Source organism: Myotis myotis, unplaced genomic scaffold (genome assembly GCF_014108235.1).
Source record: "Myotis myotis isolate mMyoMyo1 unplaced genomic scaffold, mMyoMyo1.p scaffold_m19_p_3, whole genome shotgun sequence".
In the NCBI taxonomy this organism is placed as follows: domain Eukaryota; kingdom Metazoa; phylum Chordata; class Mammalia; order Chiroptera; family Vespertilionidae; genus Myotis; species Myotis myotis.
The window spans coordinates 20,301,850-20,325,653 of record NW_023416335.1 but is presented as its reverse complement, the minus strand read 5'-3'; the positions used below and the strand labels follow the sequence as shown (position 1 = coordinate 20,325,653).

Sequence of the window (23,804 nt, the reverse complement as noted above, 5' to 3'; positions counted from 1 at the left end):
AGAGGGTTATTGGTCTGGAACCAAATTTCTCAGTTTTAAATTTCTGCATGTAAGATATGAATTTGGATATTATAACTGCATATTATATTAGCTTAGAGCTCATGATAGGTGTTTTTTTTATTTGTTTATTTGTTTACATCTGTATCCCTAAGATAAATTTTCGTATTCTTTTCTTGGACCAGTAGGGGGAGTATGTTTATTACCTCTTATACAGATGGGCTGAATCTTCCCAGGTGATGGTTAAATTGTGTCTCAGTTCTCCTCTATATGTCCTGGCTCCACATGGCATTATAATCTCAGCCAGTTACTAAATAGTTTTCTATGAGAATCCTATAGCTCTCACAAATACACTTTTTGAATATGACCTCCCTCTTGCTGCTGGTTGAAAGTTCCCATTTCAAATCCATTTGAATTCACCTTGTCATCCTGCTGAAACCTGAGTGATCTTTGAAAGTATTAATGACAACACATCATTCCATTATTTAAAACTATTAGAGAGTTTCTCATTGTGCTTGGAATAAAATGTAATCTGTTTCTCTTGGTCTATAGAATCTTTCTTAATCAGGTCATGCCTATGTTTCTAACATTGTCACATGTAACTCTTCCTCTGGCTTATTCACTATGCTGTAACCACATTGGCTTGCTTTCTTTTCTTGAACACTTCAAGTTCCCTTTCCTAAAAGTTTTTCCACAGGATCCCACCGTTCAGTGGTCCCTGACCACCACATTCTCTATCACATCATGTTCATTTTCTTCATAGTACTTGACACAATCTGTTCTTATTTTGTTAATTTATTCATTTATTTTTTTTTGCCTCCTCCAAATAGAATGCATGCTCCATGAGGAAAGCAACTTCATCTTGGTAATTTCTCTATACTCAGCATCTGACACAGTGGCTGATACACAGTATGTAGTGAATACATAAATATATGTTCAATGAGGATGGAAGTAATGTTAAAATCTTCTAGTTCAACTTCTTGCATTTATAACATGTAAAATGAGCTGGTAAAAGAGCTGAGAAAGATTTGAGAATATGCCCATGATCACAAATGTTTAAAGTGATACCTAAGCCCTAACCGGTTTGGCTCAGTGGACTCAAGGGTCCCAGGTTCGATTCCGGTCAAGGGCATGTACCTTGGTTGCGGGCACATCCCCAGTAGAGGGTGTGCAAGAGGCAGTTGATCGATGTTTCTCTCTCATTGATGTTTCTAATTCTCTATCCCTCTCCCTTCCTCTCTGTAAACAATCAATAAAATATATTTTAAAAAATAAAAAATAAAGTGATACCTAAACCAAGTACTCAGGTCTCCCGATTCTCCACTGGGGATAGAAGACCCATATTAGGAATTTGGGAAGACAATGGAGAATACAGGGTGATCCATGACCTCCATCACACTTAAATGATGTTTTGTGGAATGTACACATATTTTTTCTGGAAAGGAATACTATAGCTTTTATCCACTTTTCAAAAGGGTCAAAGGACCAAAAACATCTTAAAAACTGCTGACCCACATATGCCGGGAGCCGGTCCATGCTTGCTGTTTCAAGGGACCTGGCATATATGGCATACTGTTCTTAATATGTTTGCTCACCTTCTTGGCACTATGTGTTTTAACCAAGGTCTCTGAGAAAGGTTGTTTCCCCAGGTAGGGATTTTCCCCTGAAGTTAGGGAGGGAATAAAACCTCTTAACTAGTGCCAGGTGGGTAATTAATCACTTTAACTACGAACAATCATGCTTAAGCTACATAATCTTTACTCCCTGGAATGGAGATAAGAAACGCCCTAACCTTTGTAATAGAGATTGGTAGGATTGAATCAACTGGTATAAATACAGATGTAGTAAGACAGCAAAAGACAGAACTTAGAATACAGAGCTTAGAACACAGAACTAAGAAGACAGAACCTACACAGAACCTACAGACAGAAGAACTTCGCTGGAGAGAACATGGCAAAAGATCCTGGACTGAACCTGACTACAGAAATTGGCAAGAGAACCTGACTAGAACCTGGTGACTGAACCTGGCTGGAGAACCTGGACAGAACCTGGCTGGAGAACCTAGCGAGGGAACTTGGCTACAGAACCTGGCTGGAGAACCTGGAGAACCTAGCAAGACAACATGGATACAGAACCTGGCTGGAGATCCTAAGCAGAACTTCGCTGGAGATCCTGGCTAGAGATCCTGGCTAGGCTGCTGATCAACTGAACACTGTCTCCGTGTCATTCCTCCTTCGCCGACTCCGTCCACACCTTTGGGGACCCCTGGACCTGTTGGGGTTGGACCCCGGCACACATATTGTTCACCAACTGCAAGTTGCTTGCATGTTTTCTCTTGTCTTCATATCATTTCTTCTATTCATAGGAATTGAACAATTGATATGAATTAAGTATCTACTATATTGTCAAAGGATCTAGTTTTATGACTTGTATCAAAATGTTGTCGACTATAGCTAAAGTGTTTGGTTCTGAAGCTATAAAATCATTTGGCACATAATTCTGGGGGTACTCTGCCAATTTTATTTATCCATACTGGCAGTATGAGAGCCCAAACATTGGCTATGGTTGCATATACCTCAGTATTTCTTTAGCCATATCTCTAGTACCCATTCCAATACATACTGAAGAACAAATAATTTCTCATTCTAATTACTTTGCTGTGTTGGAAATGAGATCATTTGTAGGATAAAATTTTACTCTGGAGAACTGAGCTGGGATGCTGAACAGATTGGTCAATGTGTGTACAGAAGTAGATCTTTGGATTTTGAATACACACAGGGCTCCTCCATACTTTTTTCAGAAATATCTTGTTTCTGTTAAACCAGCTATGTGTATAAAATGGCCCAGGGAATGGGGAGAAAGAATATTGTCTATGCAGTAGATGTCAGTAGCATATCTTCTCAGGCCATGAACCGTTCCTCCTTCCTTCCCTGAAGACAAGCCCTCTACTCAGAGGCACCTCACTCCTCAGCCACTGAGAGTGGGAGAGAGTGGCCAAAGCTGAGCCCAGTATGCACTTTCTTTTAGAAATCAGAATCTGAGGTTCAGAGACAGGGCCATTTAATTTCTCAGACACCTATTACTCTACCTATAAATCTGAAAATGCAGAAACATGTATCTTACCATTTCTATGTAAAAAGAGAAAGATGAAGACAGGTAAGCTTAAAAAATAAAAAATAAAAATGTTTCCTTGGTTTCTGACAACTTTCCTTACAATTACTTCCCCCCCCCCCACATAGATTAGGCTGATTTCATTATATAATTTTGAAATATAATTTTATATTTTTATAAATATAATTTTTTTCTTTTTATAAAAAAAATAAAAGCTAAATATAATTTTTTATTTCCTGTGAATGATTTTTTGTTTTTGTTTTGTTTTGTTTCTTTTATTTGTATGCTTGGAGGCATAATGTGTATAAGTGCTGGAGTCAAATAAACCAGTTTTGCATGCTGATTCGATCACTTACCAGTTAATTGCAATAATTTAGAAATACTCATACTAATGTATTGTTTATCTGAAATGCAAATCTAAAAGGGCATACTTTACCTGGCAACTTTATTGTGACATAGTTTCTTTCTTTGTAAATTCTATAATAATAAAAGTGCAATATGCTAATTAGACTGGACATCCTTTTGGATGTCCTTCTGGACAACCTTCCAGATGAAGCTGGGACTGTGAAGGCCAAGACAGTCACCATAGCTGCAAGAGCTGAAGGCAGCCACTGTGGCTGTGAGGACTGAGCCCCTTTCACGAATTTTGTGCATTGGACCTCTAGTCTATATATATAAAAGGCTAATATGCAAAGTATCCCCTTGGGAGCTCGCTATGACATGCTCTGACCACCAGGGGGTGGGGCGGAACAAAGGAAGGCCCAGCTGGCAGCCAGAAGGCCCCAGTTGGCCCTGATCACCAGTCAGGCCTAGGGACCCTACTCGTGCACAAATTTTGTGCACTGGGCCTCTAGTAGAGGTAATAATACCTAATCAGCAAAGATCTTGTTAAAAATGCCAATGATATAATAAACATTAAGTAAAACAATTTATGAGAAACATGGTTTATTTTTTTCTTTCCTCTTCCCTTCCATCTATCTGGTATCTATGGTGCAAGCAGGCATTGCTTACGAAGCTCATCATTACAAGACCACCATTTGGGAGTAAATACTTTCTAAATGTGCTGAACTTTTCTTTCCTATGTTAAATACCTGGATGAAATGACTTAAGATGAGGTTTATAGAGCAGTGGATTGATTCCCTTTGGAATGTGTTTGTTATATGTCTTTATTCTTGATTTAGAAAATTTGGAAAGTTATATATTTCATTTTACTTGACCTCACCCAGCCACTCCATCCCAAGATATTTTAATATTCATTCTTGTGCTAGGCATATACTAAGGTCTTGGCTTTACACAAATTGGTTTCTAATTCAAAGGAGCATCTCTCCATCTGGTTTTTCTGACCTCCTATAGCAATGAAGAATGAAAAAGTATGAGAAAAAAAGAGAAACGAAAATAAAATACTAGTTTACTGCTTGCCAGTTTGAGGAGAAAGAATGTAAGATTTTTTATTTGGGGCTCTTTATTTCTTGTCTTCTGTGTTTACATCCTTCTCATTTTTATTTTGATTGCTTATATTCTCTGACTGGAGGAACCCAGATGTGCCTGAGGACTTCTTTAACAATGCTCAACCTAACACATTTTCTTCTCAAGGGACACAGAGCAATGAACTTCCTTACAGAGGCATTTTTAAATAATATATATTTTTTATTTATTGCACCAGATCCAGCAGGATCCAATCAGCCTTTTGCTTCTTCCCAAATAGTGTGGGCTTGCTGGTCAACCATGAAGCAATGGGTATGACAATGGCATGCTTCCATTCTTATTTTTCTTGTTCAAAATCACCATTTCCAGAGATGCCTTATAAATAGCAAGCTAGGAGCTTGTGGAGAATATCAGCAGGTCAAGTTTGAATAGGCACAGGTAGCCCCTCAGGGGGCTCCTTCATGGTTTCCTTTCCCGGATGTGTCTGGGGTGAGAGTTCACCACTCTGAGTAAAAATGGATTTCTTAGAATTACCAAGTGGGGTAGTTTTTGGCTCCCATAAATGGACTGGTGTGTTCGATAGCTGTGTTGTCGTCTGGCCAACTGGGTTGGCTGTGGGAGGGTTATTTATGTCTGCAGATGCCTTTGAGGCCTGTGGTACTATATTTATATTTTCACGAGAACCTGGATGTGAAGATTTATCCTTTCCATCACAAGAAATGTTGAAAGGGATGGCACAAAACACAAGATCTGAGGGCAGCAGATTAAACTCATTGTTTGGCCGGATAATCACAAACCTGTAAGAAAAGGCAAAGATGAGTCAGAGCCTCCACAGCTGGAACAGGGTGGCAACAGGCAATGGCCAAAGTGCAGCAGTCATCTTGATGGGCCCAAAGAGGGAATGTTGCTGTTTCACTTTGCTTCATTGTTGTTGTTTTTTGTGTGATTAGTGTGTCTGTACTGGGAGACTAGTGTAGTCAGAGTGGTCCTTGACTAGAAACTGGGAGACTAGTTTTTATCCCCACCTCTGACACCAACCACTCTTATACACACCATTTCCATTCTCTGGGCCTTGCTTTTCTCATTATTTTAATGGGAGAGAGATATGGCTGTGGTTTGGACTGATAGAGCTCTAAAGACCTTTCTGACTCCAGGCTTCTTTGCTTTCAATATCCACTACACTAAGGACTTCAGCTGGCACAATACTGAGCTTAATCAAAAGTGGACGATTATGTGCACTCCCAATAATTCCATCCTGACTTGGGCCTACCCTAATGCTTATGCCACCAACTTTCACATAGAATGTAGTTTGATCAGTGAGGAAAAGAAACAAAAATTAAAATTGTATTTGAAACCTTGACTGGTATGTAACTAGTGAGTGTTGATGAGCCTTAAAGAACACCCAGAGCCTGGACCTGCATGGAAAGAATGCAAGGAGGCAGGATGCCTTACACAGTATCAGGCACAGAGCAGATCCTCAATGCAAGTGAGTTACATTAACTAATACACCAGTGCTCATGTCAGAATGCCGAGCCAGGATAACCTTTCATGACTTTCATCCTGTGTGTCTTCATTGCCACCCCAGGTGATCACCTCTCCTTTCCCAAACACCAATCTCAATTCAAGATTGACTTTATTTTACTGAATAATCTTCCCACTTTTATCTTTTCCACTGAATCCCCTGTAACCTCTATAATATCCTAAACAAGGTCAACTATAATCACATACTCCCTATAAAACAGAAATCTCATTTCCTTCCCTGAGGTTCTCTCAGGTATGGATAGCATATTCTCCCAATTACCATGTGCCACAGGTTTGCCAGAGGTGTCAGGGGAGGGGATGGAGTTCAGGCAGAGAGAGGGAGGGGTTGGAAGGGGGAGAGAGACTGAGAGCTAGAGAGAGAAAGACAGAGAGAGAGAGAGAGAGAGAGAGAGAGAGAGAGAGAGAGAGAGAGAGAGAGAGATCCACATTATTCATTCTCCCCAGTGCTGCTTCCAGAATATCACTGCCCCCTCACCATCTTTTTTTTTTATTTTTTTATTTTATTATTAGTTAAGGTATTACAAATGTGTCCTCATCCCCCCCATTAACCCCCAACCTCCCCCCCACCCACAAACTCCTGCTCCCATCCCCCTGTTGTCCATGTCCATTGGTATGGCTTATATACATGTATACAAGTCCTTCGGTTGATCTCTTCCCCTTATCCCCGCCCTCCCCTACTCACCATCTTTGTGGTTAGGGCTCTACAGTCCTATCACCCTTCCTCTTGATTCACCGGTGTCATCTATAGCCTTACATGTTTATTTAGGCCTTTGGCACTTGGGACACCTCAAGCTCTAGTGCCTCCATCATCTCACACACCTCTAGTGTCTATGTGGTTTACAAATCCAACATACAGTCATATTTCTTTGACTTCCACTACACAGTGATCTTTATCTCCAAAGCACACGTTCCTGGCACACATTGGATATTATAATATCCTGACATGTCTCACCTCTAAAATCTTATGCTTCAATATATTACTGTCCGACAGTAACTTCCTATCACTCTTTGACTCTCATTCCCATGCTGAGTACATCTACTCTTTAACTTCATCAAGACTTCTAATCCTTTGTCCTTTCACATTACAGTCTACAATTGCTTCTACAGATCCACAGTAAACCTCTCCTACCATTCCTCTCATAGTTAATCTAAACTCTTACCTATTTTTCCACTTCCGGTAATACTTCCTCCTCTATCTTTCTTCTCAGCAATGGCTAACCCTGTACTTTACTGAGAAACCCTAGTGTTACATTAAAAATTCCCTTAAGCACACCCCATCATCTATAGCTAAATTTGCTTGGCATCCATTCTTTTCCTTCTTTTCTCCTATGAACAGAGAGATGATCTTTCCTTCTATTCAATACTACTCCATTTTGAGTAATTTGGCTGCTTTCCCCTTCTTCCTGAACGAGTTTCTATCAATCTATTTCCACTCTAATATTTTTAATTTTTCTTCCTCTATGAACTCCTATCCATTCCCACTGTGTGAATCTTAGATCTGACCTACATTACTGTGTTGTTGTATACTGTTGTATACTCTCTTTTCTCCTCCTGTCCTCTATGTACATTTCCTGTATCTTCCCCATAGTTGTCAGATTGATCTTTCCTTAACCTTAAATTTGAATATATAATGTCCATAATTAATATGTACGAAGCACAGTGGCTGGAAATGAGGCACTCAGTAAATATTTACCTAAGGAATCCAGCATAAAATAAGTAAATCTTTCCATGTGAATAGTGGCATTTAGCTTTAAAAAATTACATAGTCAAGGATGGGTTAAGTTACAAAACAAAACAAAACAAAACAAAACAAAAACACAGAGCCGAAACCGGTTTGGCTCAGTGGATAGAGCGTCGGCCTGCGGACTGAAAGGTCCCAGGTTCGATTCCGGTCAAGGGCATGTACCTGGGTTGCGGGCATATCCCCAGTAGGAGATGTGCAGGAGGCAGCTGATCGATGTTTCTCTCTCATCGATGTTTCTAACTCTCTATCTCTCTCCCTTCCTCTCTGTAAAGAATCAATAAAATATATTTAAAAAAACAAAAAACAAAAAAACAAAAACACAGAAAAAATAACTGGTTTCAAAATCTGGGTCTACATTTCAGGTTTCACTAGGGACAGAGATGCCATTGTTACATGGCTTATATTAGATCATAATTACCAGGATTTATTCATGTCATTTACATGCATTCTTCCTTATTCCTACACCATCATAATCTACTTCCTTGCACCCTTCTTTGCAACTGTGGTATTCTGATTCTGGACCTCTCTTTCACATAGAATAAAGCAGCTTTGGCGTTTATGCTTGGATGCGCAGCTAGCACTTTCCAAACTAGCATACTCCCCTTTTGTGCTCCGGATTGTGCTCCTGGTGATCTATCAGGCGGTACAGGCCAAGGCATAGGATTCCAAAACTATTCAACAAGCCACAGAAAATGTGCCCAAAGGTCTTTTTTGGCTGGGGAGAGAAGAGAAAAACATGTTTATTGGCACTTTAATGAAGCAATGACAAGCCCTACTGGAGTGTCATTTGCCTTTACTTGTAGGGTTTGGAAGACCTGGACATCATCTCCTAACATCTATATGGTGGCAGCATCAAGTGGCTTGGAAGTGAGGCTTATGATTAGTTTTGAGCATCTAATCCCAGTGATTGTGTTTCTCACTCTGGTCTTTCAAGAGTGTCTGGTGTGGTGTGGCAAGTCCTTATGCTCCTCTTTAGTACCCCTGTGATTTTGGTAACCATTAGGAAGTAACAATGAACAACAGGTTGGAATATTCCATTTTCAGGGCACATAATAGGGTGTTAAGTGACCTCCAGCGAGTGATGATCTTATCCCACTCTACAACAGATTATAGCTCCAAGCACTGCTCTTGACACTGCTCTCAGGGTACAGCCAACAAAGGCTCTGCAAGTGCACAGCAGGTTCAAAAGCAGCAGCTAATGGGTTCAGTGAAGTAAAAAGAGAGCAGTCTTTCAGTTCTCCCCCAAGCAAAGGAGGGCAAGACCTAAGTGGAGAAAGAAAGACATGTGTTGACCAGTCCACTGTCACCTCTGATACTGACAGGAAATTGCCAGTGCCTGTTGTCCTAGGCATATAATCACTCACAAGTCAACCTTTGGTGAGGAACCCAGGACCACAAGAGGACAAAGGACCGGACTCTATTGAAGGAACTCTGGAATATTGTTTGCACCTGGAAGTCAGATGCACAGAGCCCATATCTGTTGAGACATACCAGGCACAGAGGCTTGGAAGAGACTGCCTCTTGTGAAGGGGGTTCTGCTGATGTCCTCTGAACCAACAAAAGACATTTCTTTATGAAGGCCTGCCCCTACAGTTACACTGCAGAGCTGAATTCAGTGTCAATGCAAACTAAATCCAAAAGCACCGCACTGATCAATAGGTTACTCACTCCCAGGCTGCACTCGACTCTGACCCCCAAATGCCAGGTGTTCCACTGGAGTCAGCCAGAACGGTTATCTGCTCCCAATCTACTGTTCACCAAGCCAGTGGGCTAACAAAACTCAAGCCTTTCCTGCTGGCTAGCCCAATCAGTTTCCTGATTTCCACTGACCTGATCAGATTTCTTTAGTGTTTCAGGTACAAGGAGAGGGGGAAGAGCTGGGTCAGGTTGCCTAGAGGCACCCCTGCTTGTCACTGGTAGACAATGTGGTCTCAGGTGAGCATTTGTTTCCCTGGCCCTTAGCTTTTTGATCTATGCAGTTGGACTAGTAACAATGTTTACCATGCAAATCCTCAGACAGATTAAGTTGGGGGACAAAAGCAGTCAGACACAGGAGGAATGCTTAGTAAATATTAGCTGTTACAATTATTATTGATACCCTTGTCAAAATACAAGTTATTGGACCTCTCTGATGCTTCCTGAAGACGTGGATTTTTTTAATCTGGGAGATGGGGATAGTAACAACTGCTTTACCCACCTCCCGGCATTGTTGAAACAAATATGACACGGGTGAAAATGCACTGAAAATTGTACAATACTCTTTGAATATGAGTTGTATTAATTTGTTGTTGTTATTGTTATTATTTCTGTGCTATAAGCTATCTACGGACCCAAATAGCCTAGACAACTTTAGTAAATTCAGAGAAAAAAGAAGCAGGAAACTCACTGTAATATCCGACAAAATGGTTTGGTTTAAGGACAGAAGCCCCAGCTTACAGCGCTTCCTTCTGGACAACAATGAAGAGCAGCTGTTAGAAGGCCCGCATACCATTTCCTTATCCAAATGTTGTTCCATCTGGGAGCTTATCCCTCCTGTCACCAGCATGTGAAGGAGCTCCAAGACATGATAATTGTAGAAGGCCTGGAAAGCAAGGACAGGCCATGTGTTAGGTCAGAAGAGCCAGCTCTTAAACAGTGGATGTGTATAGTCTTGAAGAAATGGATCCGATGGTGCAAAGCAGTGCCTCTCATTATCATTATTAAAATTAACTAAAAGCTGGCAGTGTGGATAGGGTGCTGGGTTAGGCAATGTGCAGAGAAAATAACACTGACCTAGTTCCTGCTCTCTTGGGGGTTACACTATAATGAAGAAAGAAATGGGTAATTATACTGACACCAAGTATATCTCCTCTCCCAAAAATGGGAGTATGCCAGGCCACAGATACCCTAATAAACATCTACATATATTTAAAACTAGAGGCCCGGTACATGACATTTGTGCACTGGGGAGTGGGGGGTTCCCTCAGCCCGGCCTGTGCCCTCTCACAGTCTGGGAGCCATTGGGGGATGTCCAACGGCCAGCTTAGGCCCACTCCCTAAGCTGTCAGTCAGATATCCTTAGCACTGCCGTGGAGGCAGGAGAAGCTTCTGCCACCACTTCTGCGCTTGTCAGCCATGAGCCCAGATTCTGGCTGAGCAGTGCTCCCCCTATGGGAGCGCACTGACCACCAAGGGGAAGCTCCTGTGTTAAGCATCTGTCCCCTGGTGGTCAGTGCACATCAATTGATTGGTTGTTCTGCCGTCAGGCTGAAACCAGCTCTCAGACATCCCCTAAGGGGTCCTGGATTGTGAGAGGATGCAGGCCAGGCCAAGGAACCCCACCGGTGCACAATTGGGGCTGGGGAGGGATGCCGGAAGTTGACCAACCAGGGAGGGACCCCTGGAGGACTCCAGGGCATGTCCGGCCCATCTCACTCAGGCCTAATAAGCCAGACCCCAGCAGTAAGCTAACCTACCAGTTGGAGCATCTGCCCCCCTGGTGGTCAGTCCATGGTATAGAGCAGCCGTGGGCAAACTACGGCCCATGGGCCAAATCTGACCCGTTTGAAATGAATAAAACTAAAAAAAAAAAAGACCATACCCTTTTATGTAACGATGTTTACTTTGAATTTATATTAGTTCACACAAACACTCCATCCATGCTTTTGTTCCGGCCCTCCGGTCCAGTTTAAGAACCCATTGTGGCCCTCGAGTCAAAAAGTTTGCCCACCCGCCGAAACCGGTTTGGCTCAGTGGATAGAGCGTCGGCCTGCGGACTGAAAGGTCCCGGGTTCGATTCCGGTCAAGGGCATGTACCTGGGTTGTGGGCACTTACCCAGTGGGGGATGTGCAGGAGGCAGCTGATCGATGTTTCTCTCTCATCGATGTTTCTAACTATCTCTCTCTCTTCCTCTCTGTAAAAAATCAATAAAATATATATTTTAAAAAAAAAAAAAAAGTTTGCCCACCCCTGGTATAGAGACTGGTGGACTGGTTGACTCTTTGGCCCCTTGTGGTCAGTGCATACCGTAGTGACTGGTTGACCCGTCGACTGTCTGCCCCCTGGTGGTCAGTGTTTGTCATAGCAAGCAGTTGAGCGGCCTTAGCATATCAGTAGCATATTACACTTTGATTGGTTGAATGGCTGGGGGATGACCGGACACTTAGCATATTAGGCTTTTATTATATAAGATATTCAATAGGACTTCTATAGATTTTTCTTTAGGGGACTACTGATATTGTCATCCATACCTAAATCCTTTGGCTGTGAATTTACTTATATTCCTTTTGATTGTGACCTACTTGAGTACAGGTCTTATCACTATTTAGATCTCCCACAGCTGCCATGGAATACTGTGCAGATTGTAACTACTGAATAAATGAATGGGATTTGAAAATCTTTGGCATTGAAATGAAACCAAAGGAAGATGTGTGTGCCAACTTCTTATTCTGAACGTACCTTGAGGCTGAATAACCCTACCTATTTTCTGAAACTTCTTTTTCAAAGGATTCTTACCTAATTCAGTGTAGACCAGGCATTACCATAAATACAAATAGCAGTGTAATATATTACCCATTAGGTTTCTAGGTCTATTGAATATATAAGATTTTAAATTATCTACCATTTGTTTTATCAGACTTTTACCCCAGTAGAAATGAGAATTTACATGCTTATATATTACCTATATAAAGTTCAATAATTTTGTTTTTATAGGGATGACATCAATTGTTATTATTCTAGAAATTTTACTATTCATTTTATCTACTCCCAAACTCAGGGACTTATCTCCTAAAGCCTGGGTTATAATATAGACCACTTTATTGATTTTCCTTGTTTTTCTTCTCATTTGAAATCTACTGTGCAAAAAGCTTCCAGACAGAGAGGTTTTCTAGAAATAAATCAGATCATGCTATTCATCTCCTCTAAACTTCAGAGTCAGTTCCCTGCTGCAAAATCAAGCTCATCTCCATCACGGACCCTCCAGGGCCAACATCTGAAGGAACTCCAGGACATGATAATTGTCCATTTGTAGTTGCGCATGCTGTACTTTTACTCCATTATGCTTCTGCTTTGGAACAGCTGGTTCACTTCTCATCAGCTTGGCAAACTCCATGCTGGCCTCCTGACCAGAATAAAGTTACCCTTCCTTTGTGGTCCCATGGCCACTGGCTTTCATTCTATTTCATTCTTCTTTATTTTATATTAGTAGTTTGTCTGAAACACACCTGAGTTTGAATCTTGCACTGGCACGTCCTAGCTGAATACCTTCAGACAATTCATGTGTTCTTTCTCAGCAACAGTCAGATAATCTTTAAAGCTGATATAATAATACCCACCTTTGAGCACTGTCTGCAGGATTAAATGAGCTATACAGCACACGTTACTAAATCCTATTGTCTTCAACATTGGTTCTCATGTATCTGGATCAACTGGAGGGATATTCATGAGTGCAGATTTCTGGGATCCCAGCTCTACTGGGTCAGAGTTTATGGACAAGATATGGGAATCAGAATTAAAGAGCACATTTGGTGGTTCTGACACTGGTGGTCCTCTGATGCTGGTCAACACTTTCCTAAATTATGTGCCCTTTCAGAGGATGGACTGTGTCTCCTTAACATTCACACCCTTAGGAATGCATTGAACCAGACATTGTCCAAAAACTGTAAGAATACTGACTGCAATTGGCAGTTGAATTTTAACAAATATACAAGTATTTTTAGTAAAAATGAAGAGGCTATTGGGACAAGGTGACCTAGGAAATAAAACCTATATAAATTCATCAAGAAAAAAAACCCCACTTCATAGTATTTTTCATATTAAAAGATGACTTTAAATGCCTTCTCCACCCTAACATCCAGACTAAAGGCATCCCTTGAGTGATGGTCTCCTCCTCACATTTCTCCTCTGTTTCATCTGGCTCACACCCAGAAGTCTGCTTGTTAACTGGCTACCTGAGATCCAGAAGGGAGCAGAGGATGTAAATCCAGGTTGAGCCACAATCCATTTAAGAACAAGTGACCATAGTGTAGGGTGATCAAATAATGCTGTTAGAATAATTCCCCACTGATTAAAGAAAGGAGTAAATTCCAGGGTTATCCTGGTGTCACAGGTTCTAGGACAGTGATGGCGAACCTTTTGAGCTCGGTGTGTCAGCATTTTGAAAAACCCTAACTTAATTCTGGTGCTGTGTCACATATAGAAATTTTTTGATATTTGCAACCATAGTAAAACAAAGACTTATATTTTTGATATTTATTTATATATTTAAATGCCATTTAACAAAGAAAAATCAACCAAAAAAATGAGTTTGCGTGTCACCGCAGACCACCAGTTGGCGACTGCTATGCTAGAGGGAATGATAGACTTTGGTCCCTTAATTGTCATCCTCACTTAAGGGGAGATCCAGATCTTTGCCTTTCTCCCACACTTCTCTGCAAGGAGATGCTCTGATATCTATGGAGAACAAAATGGGGTGTTGGAGAATATATTCTGGAGCTACCACAGTGATCCCAACTGTTTCTAATGCAAGAGCATAAATTTTGTGCTCCTCTTTGAGGCTACCAAGCAGGTATAAAGTCAGGAGTCTGACCAAGATCAAAAGGTCCTCAGAAGAGCAGACATGATGCAATTGGAGGCACAGGCCTGACCTTTGGGTTCTTTCTTTCTATGTGGCTGAATGACAGGAAGTCATCTTAGAAGGCCAAGTTGAGCCAGCAGTACCAGGTCCAGGGGGAAGGAAGGCAAGTATGGACAGGGTTCTCTGAATATTTTCAAAGGTCTAGTTCAGCTCATCATGGCCAGAGACTTGGTGCTGGAGCTCTAAATAGTATTGTGTGCTTGTCTTGCTGAGCCATACTTCATCAAGGATTTATGAGCTCCACACCGGAAGAGACTCTGGTGTGTTTAACCACTGCCGGTCCCCAGAACCTAGAGTAGTGCCCTGCACAGAGTAGCTGTTCAATATGTATTTGCACAATAGATTCATTTTACTATGGAAATCCTGGAATAGATGCAACAGATCTGTTCAGTGGCTAAAGAGGTGATGAGAGCTGAAGAGCAACCATGTAGTCCAAAATCCACTCCAAGGGAAGGGTAGTGGAGGGGGAGATCTGACTTAGCTCTGAACAAGACTCACACCACCAAAGGCCAAAGCTTCGCCTTGAACTCCGAACCCCTTTATGGATGGTTTCCACATGAGCTTTGGGGATATTTTAAAGAGAAGAGAAAACAGCATCTCTTAAGCTCTGACACCAAAGGGCCGAGGCACTGGAAGCTGAAAGGCAGACGCACTGCAGACCCGCTCGTTCCCCCTGGTATTAAGTGTTCCTGCTCTTACGTTTTTAATCTTGAAAATGTAAAGATTTTGCTGTCTTTACCACGTAGTTGTGAGAAAAGATGAAATACTGTATGTGAACAAGCATTTTTGAAAAGTCAAAGAGACTTTAGAATTGTGAGACATTATCATCATCTACCCAGGCCCTAAGCATCCACTCTCTCCTGGGCCAGGGACTTGGCCCTGGGGGCTCTTCAGCTTAGCTGCACTTACCGTGGCCAGGAGGGAATCCAAAAAGCTGCCAGAAAAGACCGAGCCCGTGGAAAAGGAGGTGCTGAGATGCAGGCTTGTTCCTGGGAGGTGCCCTTCCATTCCACCAAGCTGTTCAATAAAGTGGATGTTGGAAGGATTTTCTGCAAGGCAAAAGAGGCAAATAGGGAAAGACAGGCAGACAAGTTTAAGAATACAGGAATTGTCTTAAGAATATATGCAGACCAAGGTGTGAGCATTTGATGAAAGGGTCCGATGCCTGCTTTGGCATCAATGTGGGACCTGCCCCTACTTCAGGACATGTTTTCTTTCCAAGCATCTTCTTTATCCCTTAAAGATATGAATCCCTCTTGGGCACCTTCATCGTCAAGGGTATATCCTTGTACCTCAGGCTCATTTTCTCCAGGCAAGTGTCCAGACTGTCACCCTCATATAATTTATCTTTCAAACTAGGACACTTTAGAAGTAAAAGGGGGCAGTCTCACTAGGCATAACTAGGAGCATATGGTCACTCCAGTTGTAGTCCTTGTCATAATTCTATGCCGCAGGTGGCTTGGTGTTTACTTGGGTTCCTAGATTATCTGGGTCCAGAATGAGTTAAAGCAGTACCTGTCAAAATTTAATGCACATATTAATCACCTGGGGATCTTATTGCAATACAGATTCTGATTCAGTGGTTCTAGGATGGGGCCTGAGAGTCTACATGTCCAACAAGCTTCCAAATGCTACTGCTGCTATTCCTGCTGATTCATGGATTACACTTTGAGTAGCAAGGGCTCTGAAAAATTATTCTAATTGAGGCTAGTGCAGCAGTAGCCATGTTACCCATTAGCATATCTTTACTGGCCCGGGGCTGGGGCTCAGACCCCAGTGAGCAGCCTCTGAAGTAATAGAACGGGTCCTTGCTAGAGTGCCAGCAGAGGCACCGAAGGCCTTTGTTCTAAGTCTACTGCTTTAAAAATGTTTGCACTGAGAATAGCATTGAAAGACAGAGATGATGTCTCCCACTAGAGTAAAGAGAAGGCATGCTCACTGTCCATTATGAAAGAGTTCAGTTCCTCTCTTATAAAGGTGGTACAGGTATCACTTGGCCCTTTTCATGTCACCTGGTGAGAATGGATAACCAGCACAAAATTGTTGAGGCTACTGCTGTCATTCTGAGTAACTATTTTGTGTCTCTGACTCAGTGGTTTTGTGTCTTCTGCCAGCATCTATGTAACTGTGGCAGGTTAACTTGTTAGTCTGAAAGTAGCATAAACTCTCTTAGACCTTTCCCAGCTCTCGTCAGTGATAAACAGATCAACACAAATCTACTGGGCATACCACTCAAAATACATTCCTGAGACTGGATTGTTCCCTAATTCTTTAAATTACTCCTTAGTAAGTTTGGGAGAAGTGATATACTGCTAATATTAGTGAATCATTCTCTTTGAAGAACGATAAAGAGCAAGGTCTGACTAGTGCCAACCCACAATTCCTAAGCACACACAATTTCCTCTTCTTGCATTGCCAACCTTCAACACACACACACACACACACACACACACACACACACACACACACACACCACATCCCAGGAGCCCTTGTCCAAATCCTTCTGTGTCATGCTAAACCCAGGGCCTCAGCTTTCCCAGGCATTTTCCTGAAGGCCACTGTACATTCTGTATCTAAGTACTGGCAGTAGGATCTGTGGCTCCCATGTCACTGTGACCCTCTCCAGACGGCCAAAGAACAAAAAACAGTGAGCTGGCAGGTGATTTGTTAAGCTAATCTGACAAGGGCCGCCTGGTGCCAGAAAGTCTTCAGTTGAACAAAGCTGCAAGTCCCTCAGGAGTGACCAGATGCACTCTGGGCCAGCGAGCACCTGTCGGGTTCCCTCCCAGTAACTCTAATTTACATTGTAGTCTTCTAATCAGTGTCCTTAGTGTGGCTGCACCTCAGGGTTAGAGATGGTTCAAAAGGGTAGAAAAATAAAATTAAGCCCTAGCTGGTTTGGCTCAGTGGATAGAATGTCAGCCTGTAGGTTTGATTCTGGTCAAGGGCACATACCTGAGTTGCAGGCTGCATTCCCAGGCTTGGTTAAGCCCATGCAGGAGGCAACCAATTGATGTATCTCTTTCATGTCAATGTTTCTCTCCCTCTGTCCCTGCCTTTCATTCTCTAAAAGTCAATGAAAAAAATATCCTTACGTGAGGATTTAAAAAATAAAAATAAAATAAAATAAAAACCTGGAGCTAACAGCTTAGCAGTGGTCGGCAAACTGCGGCTCACAAGCCACATGCGGCTCTTGGGCCCCAAAATACTGACTTCTGCACATGGGCCATGAAGTTTCAATCACACTGTACATGCGCACCCGCATGTGGTATTTTGTGGAAGAGCCACACTCAAAGGGGCTTAAGAGCCGCATGTGGCTCAAGTGCCGCAGTTTGCCAACCACTGGCTTAAACAAATAGGCTGGCTGGTACCAGTCAGGCTCAAGAAAGTTGAGATCCTGCCTGGCTGGTGTGGCTCAGTGGTCCCATGGACCAAGAGGTTCCTGGTTTGATTCCTACTCAGGCACATAATATCTGGGTTGTAGGCTCAACTCCCAGCAGGTGGCATACAATAGGCAAGCAATGGGTGTTGATCTTTCCCTCTCCTTACCTCTCCATAAAATCAACAAAAATATAGATTTTTCAAAAGCGAGAGAGCTGAGATCCTCAGAGCTGAATTTGAAGAGCTGCTGCTCCAGGATTCACTGTGAACAGACTATTTCCCTTCTGCTGCACTGTCACTCCCAGGTCACATGGTGGTGTCGCCTATGATTCCTCTCTATGTCCCTTGCTCCCTTCCTGGGACCAAGAGGTTTGTTTATCCAGTTTGGTGTAAGTCTCACTCAGCTTACTCAAAGTCATAAAATGCCTATTAAGGATGTTGCTATACAATAGAATCCAGTCAAATTGCATGCCCAGGACCAGCTAATGGATTGTCTTTGAGTTGGTCTAATATGTGTGGAAGACACTGTTCCCCTCTTTGGCATCTTACCCTTCTCTCATCAGTTATTAACAGTATTAAGCCCCTAGTGCAGTGGTTCTCAACCTGTGGGTCGCGACCCCTTTGGCGGTCGAACGACCCTTTCACAGGGCTCGCCTAAGACCATCCTGCATATCAGATATTTACAGTACGATTCATAACAGTAGCAACATTACAGTTATGAAGTAGCAGCGAAAATAATTTTATGATTGGGTCACAACATGAGGCACTGTATTTAAAGGGCCAGAAGGTTCAGAACCACTGCCCTAGTGCCTCCCAACCCCTCCTGCCCCAAAGTACAAGGGCACCTTCCCTACCCTGCTTTCTGCTTCCAGGGGTCCTCACATCCAGGAACATTTCCTAATGTGCATTTTCCATAAGGTGTTGGTGAGAGATAACAGCTTATTCTGATATTTCTGCACCTAGTATTCCCTTTTTAGAAGACCACCACTCAGGACTGAAGTTAAGATGACACAAGGGACACAAAATTGAAGGACTCTGAGAGTGAGTGTCACCTTTTAGTCTGCACCTTGGTACCTCCTAGTGCTGGCCCTGGTATCACTATAGTAAAGGAAGGTGACTGACTTAAAGTCCCAGGCGGGTAGATAGGTTGGTATAGAAAGATCCCTTTTGTGAGTCTTCAAGTTCATGTCCCTCCCATGGGAGATTCCCTCTGAATAAGAGTGAGCCAGCTGCTGGTCTCCGTCTCCTGGGAACTGGGAATGGGAAACGCAGATGGTATTCCTGCACCCTGATACCCAAATGCAGCAGGCTCTGCCGGGTCATGTCACCAATCCAGTAAAAAAAATAAAAATAAAAATAAAAAAAATAAAAGCCAGTGTAATGTCCTATCAAGCACTTAATACTCTTGGGCCCCATTCTGCTTCTTCAGTCCTTGGACTGTGAATTTTAAAAAGAACCCTGGGACATCAATTCTGGATCAAATAGGTTTCTCCCTTGTATTTTCCTTGAAACAGGACTTACTCAATTCAGTGAGGATGGGGATTCTTCGGCAACATGACTTCCGAGATTCACCGAGGCAGTGTGAAACTTCATCTGTAGACACAGAGGACAACAGAAAACAAAAGAGATTGATAAATGCAAAAAATGAGACAAGGATGGAGAAAGATACTCTGCAACTGAGTGCTTTGCAAAGTCCACTTATTTATTTAGAGAAATAAAATATTTGGGCATCCTTGGCATCTAGTTTTGGGACACTGTGTGTGTGTGTGTGTTTGTGTGTGTGTGTGTGTGTGTGTGTGTGTGTGTGTGTGTGTGTGTGTGTGTGTGTAAGTAAGCTTTACCAGTATTTGCTTATTGATAACATAAGTAAAATATGATTGTTCTCCACAGTGTGGGTAATGGCTCAGACAGGCTGTACCTTTAACCACATCCATTTGCTTGTAGGACTGCTAGGAAAGTATGAATAAGCAGGCAGTGCTGCTCTGTGCGTGCGCTTGGTAACACTGCAAGTGGTTTCGGCTGCTGGTGCTATCTGCCTCTTTGAGAGCTTCTCTGGGTCCAGACACTATTCACATCTTCTTTCTTCTTCAGCAGAACTGGCTGCCTCCCGTCTCTGGTTGGCCTCTTGCAGCCTAGAATGCCTTGGGAGTTCCTTAAAGACTGGGGTTGGGTTGCCACTTGTCATCTTTGCCCTTTGTGTTCAGTTTACAGACAGATTTCCCTCCTGGGTCAGGAGGTGAGTCCCTTCATTTTCCTCTGTGAGCCCTGACTCTGAAAGAGCCGATGCACAGCACTGGCCCCAAACAGCCTTATCAGGCAGTGGACTATGAAGAGTTTCAACACTAGAGTTTTGGTCCGCAAGTTAAACTAAAAAAAAAAAAAAAAAAAAAAAAAAAAAAGTAAAGAAAGAAAAAGGAAGCTGGGGACCAGTTTAAAAAACAAGCACACAATTATCTCATCAGAAGTTATGTTTTAAAACTGTTGGCTACCTTTTGTAATTTTTCTGAGAATGCAAAAATACTGTGAAAGTTAAAACTCTGCTTTTAATTAAAATCCCCTGCTTCCTAGGAAGAAGGTGAAATATTTGGAGGTCCTCTGTTTACTGAGCCAGGGAAGTGATAGGTGGGGAGAGTGAGATGTGAAATGAAGTGAGTAGGTTAGGTAAGACAGCCTGAGGGACAGATAAAAGGAGGGTGATGGGACAGGGGAGAAGAGAAAACCTAAGGGGAGATTTCTGTCAGAAAAAAAAGCTATATTTTGCAGTATTTACCACCTGTTCCATCTCCCCCAGGAAATACTCAGTAAAATGGCCACTTCTTGTTAATGGAAAGTCGAGGTGAACATATTTCTAATAGCCACTGAAATTCCGAGTCATGCTTCTAGGAGGATTTGAGGTAAAAACTGAAGCTGCAAAGGAAGAGCCCAACACACTTGGGTACAGTCAGCACTGGTGGTGACCTTGGGAATGCAGGTGAGGAAATGGAAGCCCCGAGGGCTAACATGGTTCACACAGCTGTTTAGGAGGAAGGTTGGACCTGAGGATATTTTGCTAAGAGAAATAAGTCAGATGGAAAAGGACACAAATCATATGATTCTACTCATATATAGAATCTAAAACAGAAAAATCTAAAAACAACAACAACAGAGAAACAAATGGACAAATAAAACCAAAATAAACTCTCAGACACAGACAACAGATTGGTGGTCACCAGTAGGGGAAGTGTGAGATGGGTAAAAGGGGTAAAATAGATGGTGAGAAACAGAAACGGACTTTTGGTGGTGAGCATGGATATCAAATGATGCTGTACACCTGAAACTTATGTTATAAAGCTCAAAAAAGAGCAAGGTTCACATCGATAGCTAGAGCTCAGATGTCCTAATTCACCAGTGAATCTTAGTTGTGATGAATCTGAACACCATAAACTGTTTTTCTTAAAAAAATACCTCTGGGATTTCCAGGATACAGGAAGTCCTGGGGGAACTGAGATTCTGCCTTATCCTCAGACTGTACTATGCATTATTTGCTGGGTGCCCCTTACCCTCCTTTCCATTCTTCCTTCTCCAGATTTTAAGAGTATCTATTGCACCTAGGACTGTGGAATCCCTGCCCCAGTTACATGGCACGCGTTGCAAATACAAAATATGCATTTTCAAGTAGTGATACATACTGTGAAAACAAAAACAAAACACAACTGTAGGGGCTAGTGATTGAGTGGCACAGATGATTTTAGATAGGGTTTGAAGAGAGGCTTCTCTGACTTGGAATGGAGTCCTGAGAGGTGAGAAAAAGCCATCCAGGAAGAGGTAATGGGAAAAGGGACCTAAGGCAGGAAAGAGCCAGTACAAACAGAATGAAGTGGAAGAAAATTCAAACTCCCTTCGGGCCTGCAAGACCCTATTTTCCTATAATTGCCATGGGTTATCACTATGGGGTTTTAAGCAGGGAACTGACATGATCTGATAAATACTTGTAAAAGGTCCCTCTGGCTGCTGTGAGCAGTACAAGCTATAAGGAGATAAGAATTATACCAGGCTCACAACAAATCTGTGAATCAATATAGTTAGATCACATTTGAAGAAACCGACTCAGGGTTTACATAGCTTGCCCAAGGTTAAATGGCCTGTAAATGATGGATGGTTTTTCATACCCCAATCGGCACCAACTTCAAAGCCTAGGCCCTTTTAAGGGCCACTTTGTAGCCCTAATAAAATATTCAGGGTTTGGCTGACACGTCCAGTAAAATATTGAGGCCAGTTTCCCTCAAAGGGGCAGTCTTCCTTTGAACCCCACTTTCTGATTCCAGTTCCCTCTAGAAAAGGGTTTGGATCATCTTGGCTTTCGAAGTTAAATGTCCTTATTGGATACAGATGTGTTCGCATTGGGTTGGCTGAGTGTCTGCTTTTGACACCATCTGAAGGACAGCAAACACCTTAGCTCTATTTCCTCTTGTGGAGCAATGGTTAATTGGAATATGTGTCAGATCATAGCCTGGGTGCATTGTACCAATGTCAATATTTCCGGGAGCTCATAATACACAGCATTATACCTGAAATCTTCCTGGCTGGCAGGCTACTATTACAAAAGAGTGCTTAATTGTAGATTACTACAGTACATTTAAATTTCAGTAGCATATTAAGTTGTCAGACTTAATTACCGTTATATGTTTAGATTATGCCACAGATTATTTAGTTCAGTACCTAGGTTTGCCAACCTGTTCTTCTTGTGATGTGACAGGGCAGCAATTAGAGCATCACTGGAAAACCTACAGCTTTCCATGGAGATGGCCAGGAGGCCCGGTATTCTTACCCTCCCAAGATTCTGCCCTCTGCTGTCCCCACACCCTCAACGTCCCTGGGAGAATCACTACATGGAGTAGCACTGTGGTCCTAGATGGGCTTCATGTACAAGTTTATCATGATTGTGAAGATGGAGAAAGGACCACTGATCCCAGAAAAGGCTCATCAGATATACTAGAGTGAGATTTCTGATCTCATTACTATTGAGATTTTGAGCCAAAAAGGTATTTGTCATGTAGGGTTGTCATGTGCATTGTAGGATGTTTAGCAGCATCTCTGACCTCAACCTATTAGATGCCAATAGCATTCCTCCAAGTTGTGACAAAACTGTCTACAGACATTGTCAGATGACTTCTGGGGTGTGAAACTGCCCCTTGTTGAGAACCACAGTCCTAGAGAAAGAGAAAGAAAACTGCCCATCAACTCGTCTTATGTTGATGATCAGCTGGGGAGACGTTTTCTGCCTCCTTACAGAATTTCAAAATCCTTTACACCAGTGGTTCTCAACCTTTCTAATGCCGTGACCCTTTAATAGTGTTCCACATTTTGTGGTGACCCCCAATTTCACTGTTACAAATTGAACATAATTAAAGCATAGTGATTAATCACAAAAACAATATGTAATTATATATGTGTTTTCCGATGGTCTTAGGAGACCCAAGTGAAAGGGTTGTTCGACCCCCAAAGGGGTAGCAACCCACAGGTTGAGAACCGCTGCTTTACACTGTCGACTCTCAGAGAGGTGGGTGGTCCCATTTCTACCTCTTACGGTGCAAGCAGATATTACCAGGCTTCTCTGTGGATTGAGGATGCCTATATATAAACTTCAGGTAGATTCCTATAATGCTAGAGTAATTGGTGAGGTTTCTGAGTACTGGTCCTTTGCTATTTACACATGTTCAGAATGTGACTTGACTGATGCTATAGCACCAGATAAGCAGATTAGACGACTTCTGTTAGGTAGCCCAGTAGAGCTGCCTGCAGTTATATTTCCCCATCATACAAGTGTGTATGACACCCATTAAAGAAATGGTACTAGGCCTACAGAATAATTTTTCTCTAAACTTTCCCTTTTATCTTTGGGGAAGAACCTATCCATGTTTCATGATGGCACAAGTAAGGGGTAGGCAAAAGTAGGTTGATACTTGTTATACAACTAATACAATAATTAATAAATAATAATACAGAGA

The 23,804-nt window shown here is 42.2% G+C and overlaps 1 protein-coding gene across 1 annotated transcript in view; it reads right to left on the bottom strand.

The window, feature by feature from the left end:
• Positions 1-4,951: 4,951 nt before the first annotated feature.
• KCNU1 (potassium calcium-activated channel subfamily U member 1) overlaps positions 4,952-23,804 on the bottom strand; it is a 121,419-nt gene continuing 102,566 nt past the window's right edge. The window contains 5 exon segments of the mRNA XM_036297221.1: positions 4,952-5,330; positions 8,410-8,534; positions 10,206-10,400; positions 15,346-15,485; positions 19,339-19,410. Coding sequence (XP_036153114.1) covers positions 4,952-5,330; positions 8,410-8,534; positions 10,206-10,400; positions 15,346-15,485; positions 19,339-19,410 — 911 coding nt within the window.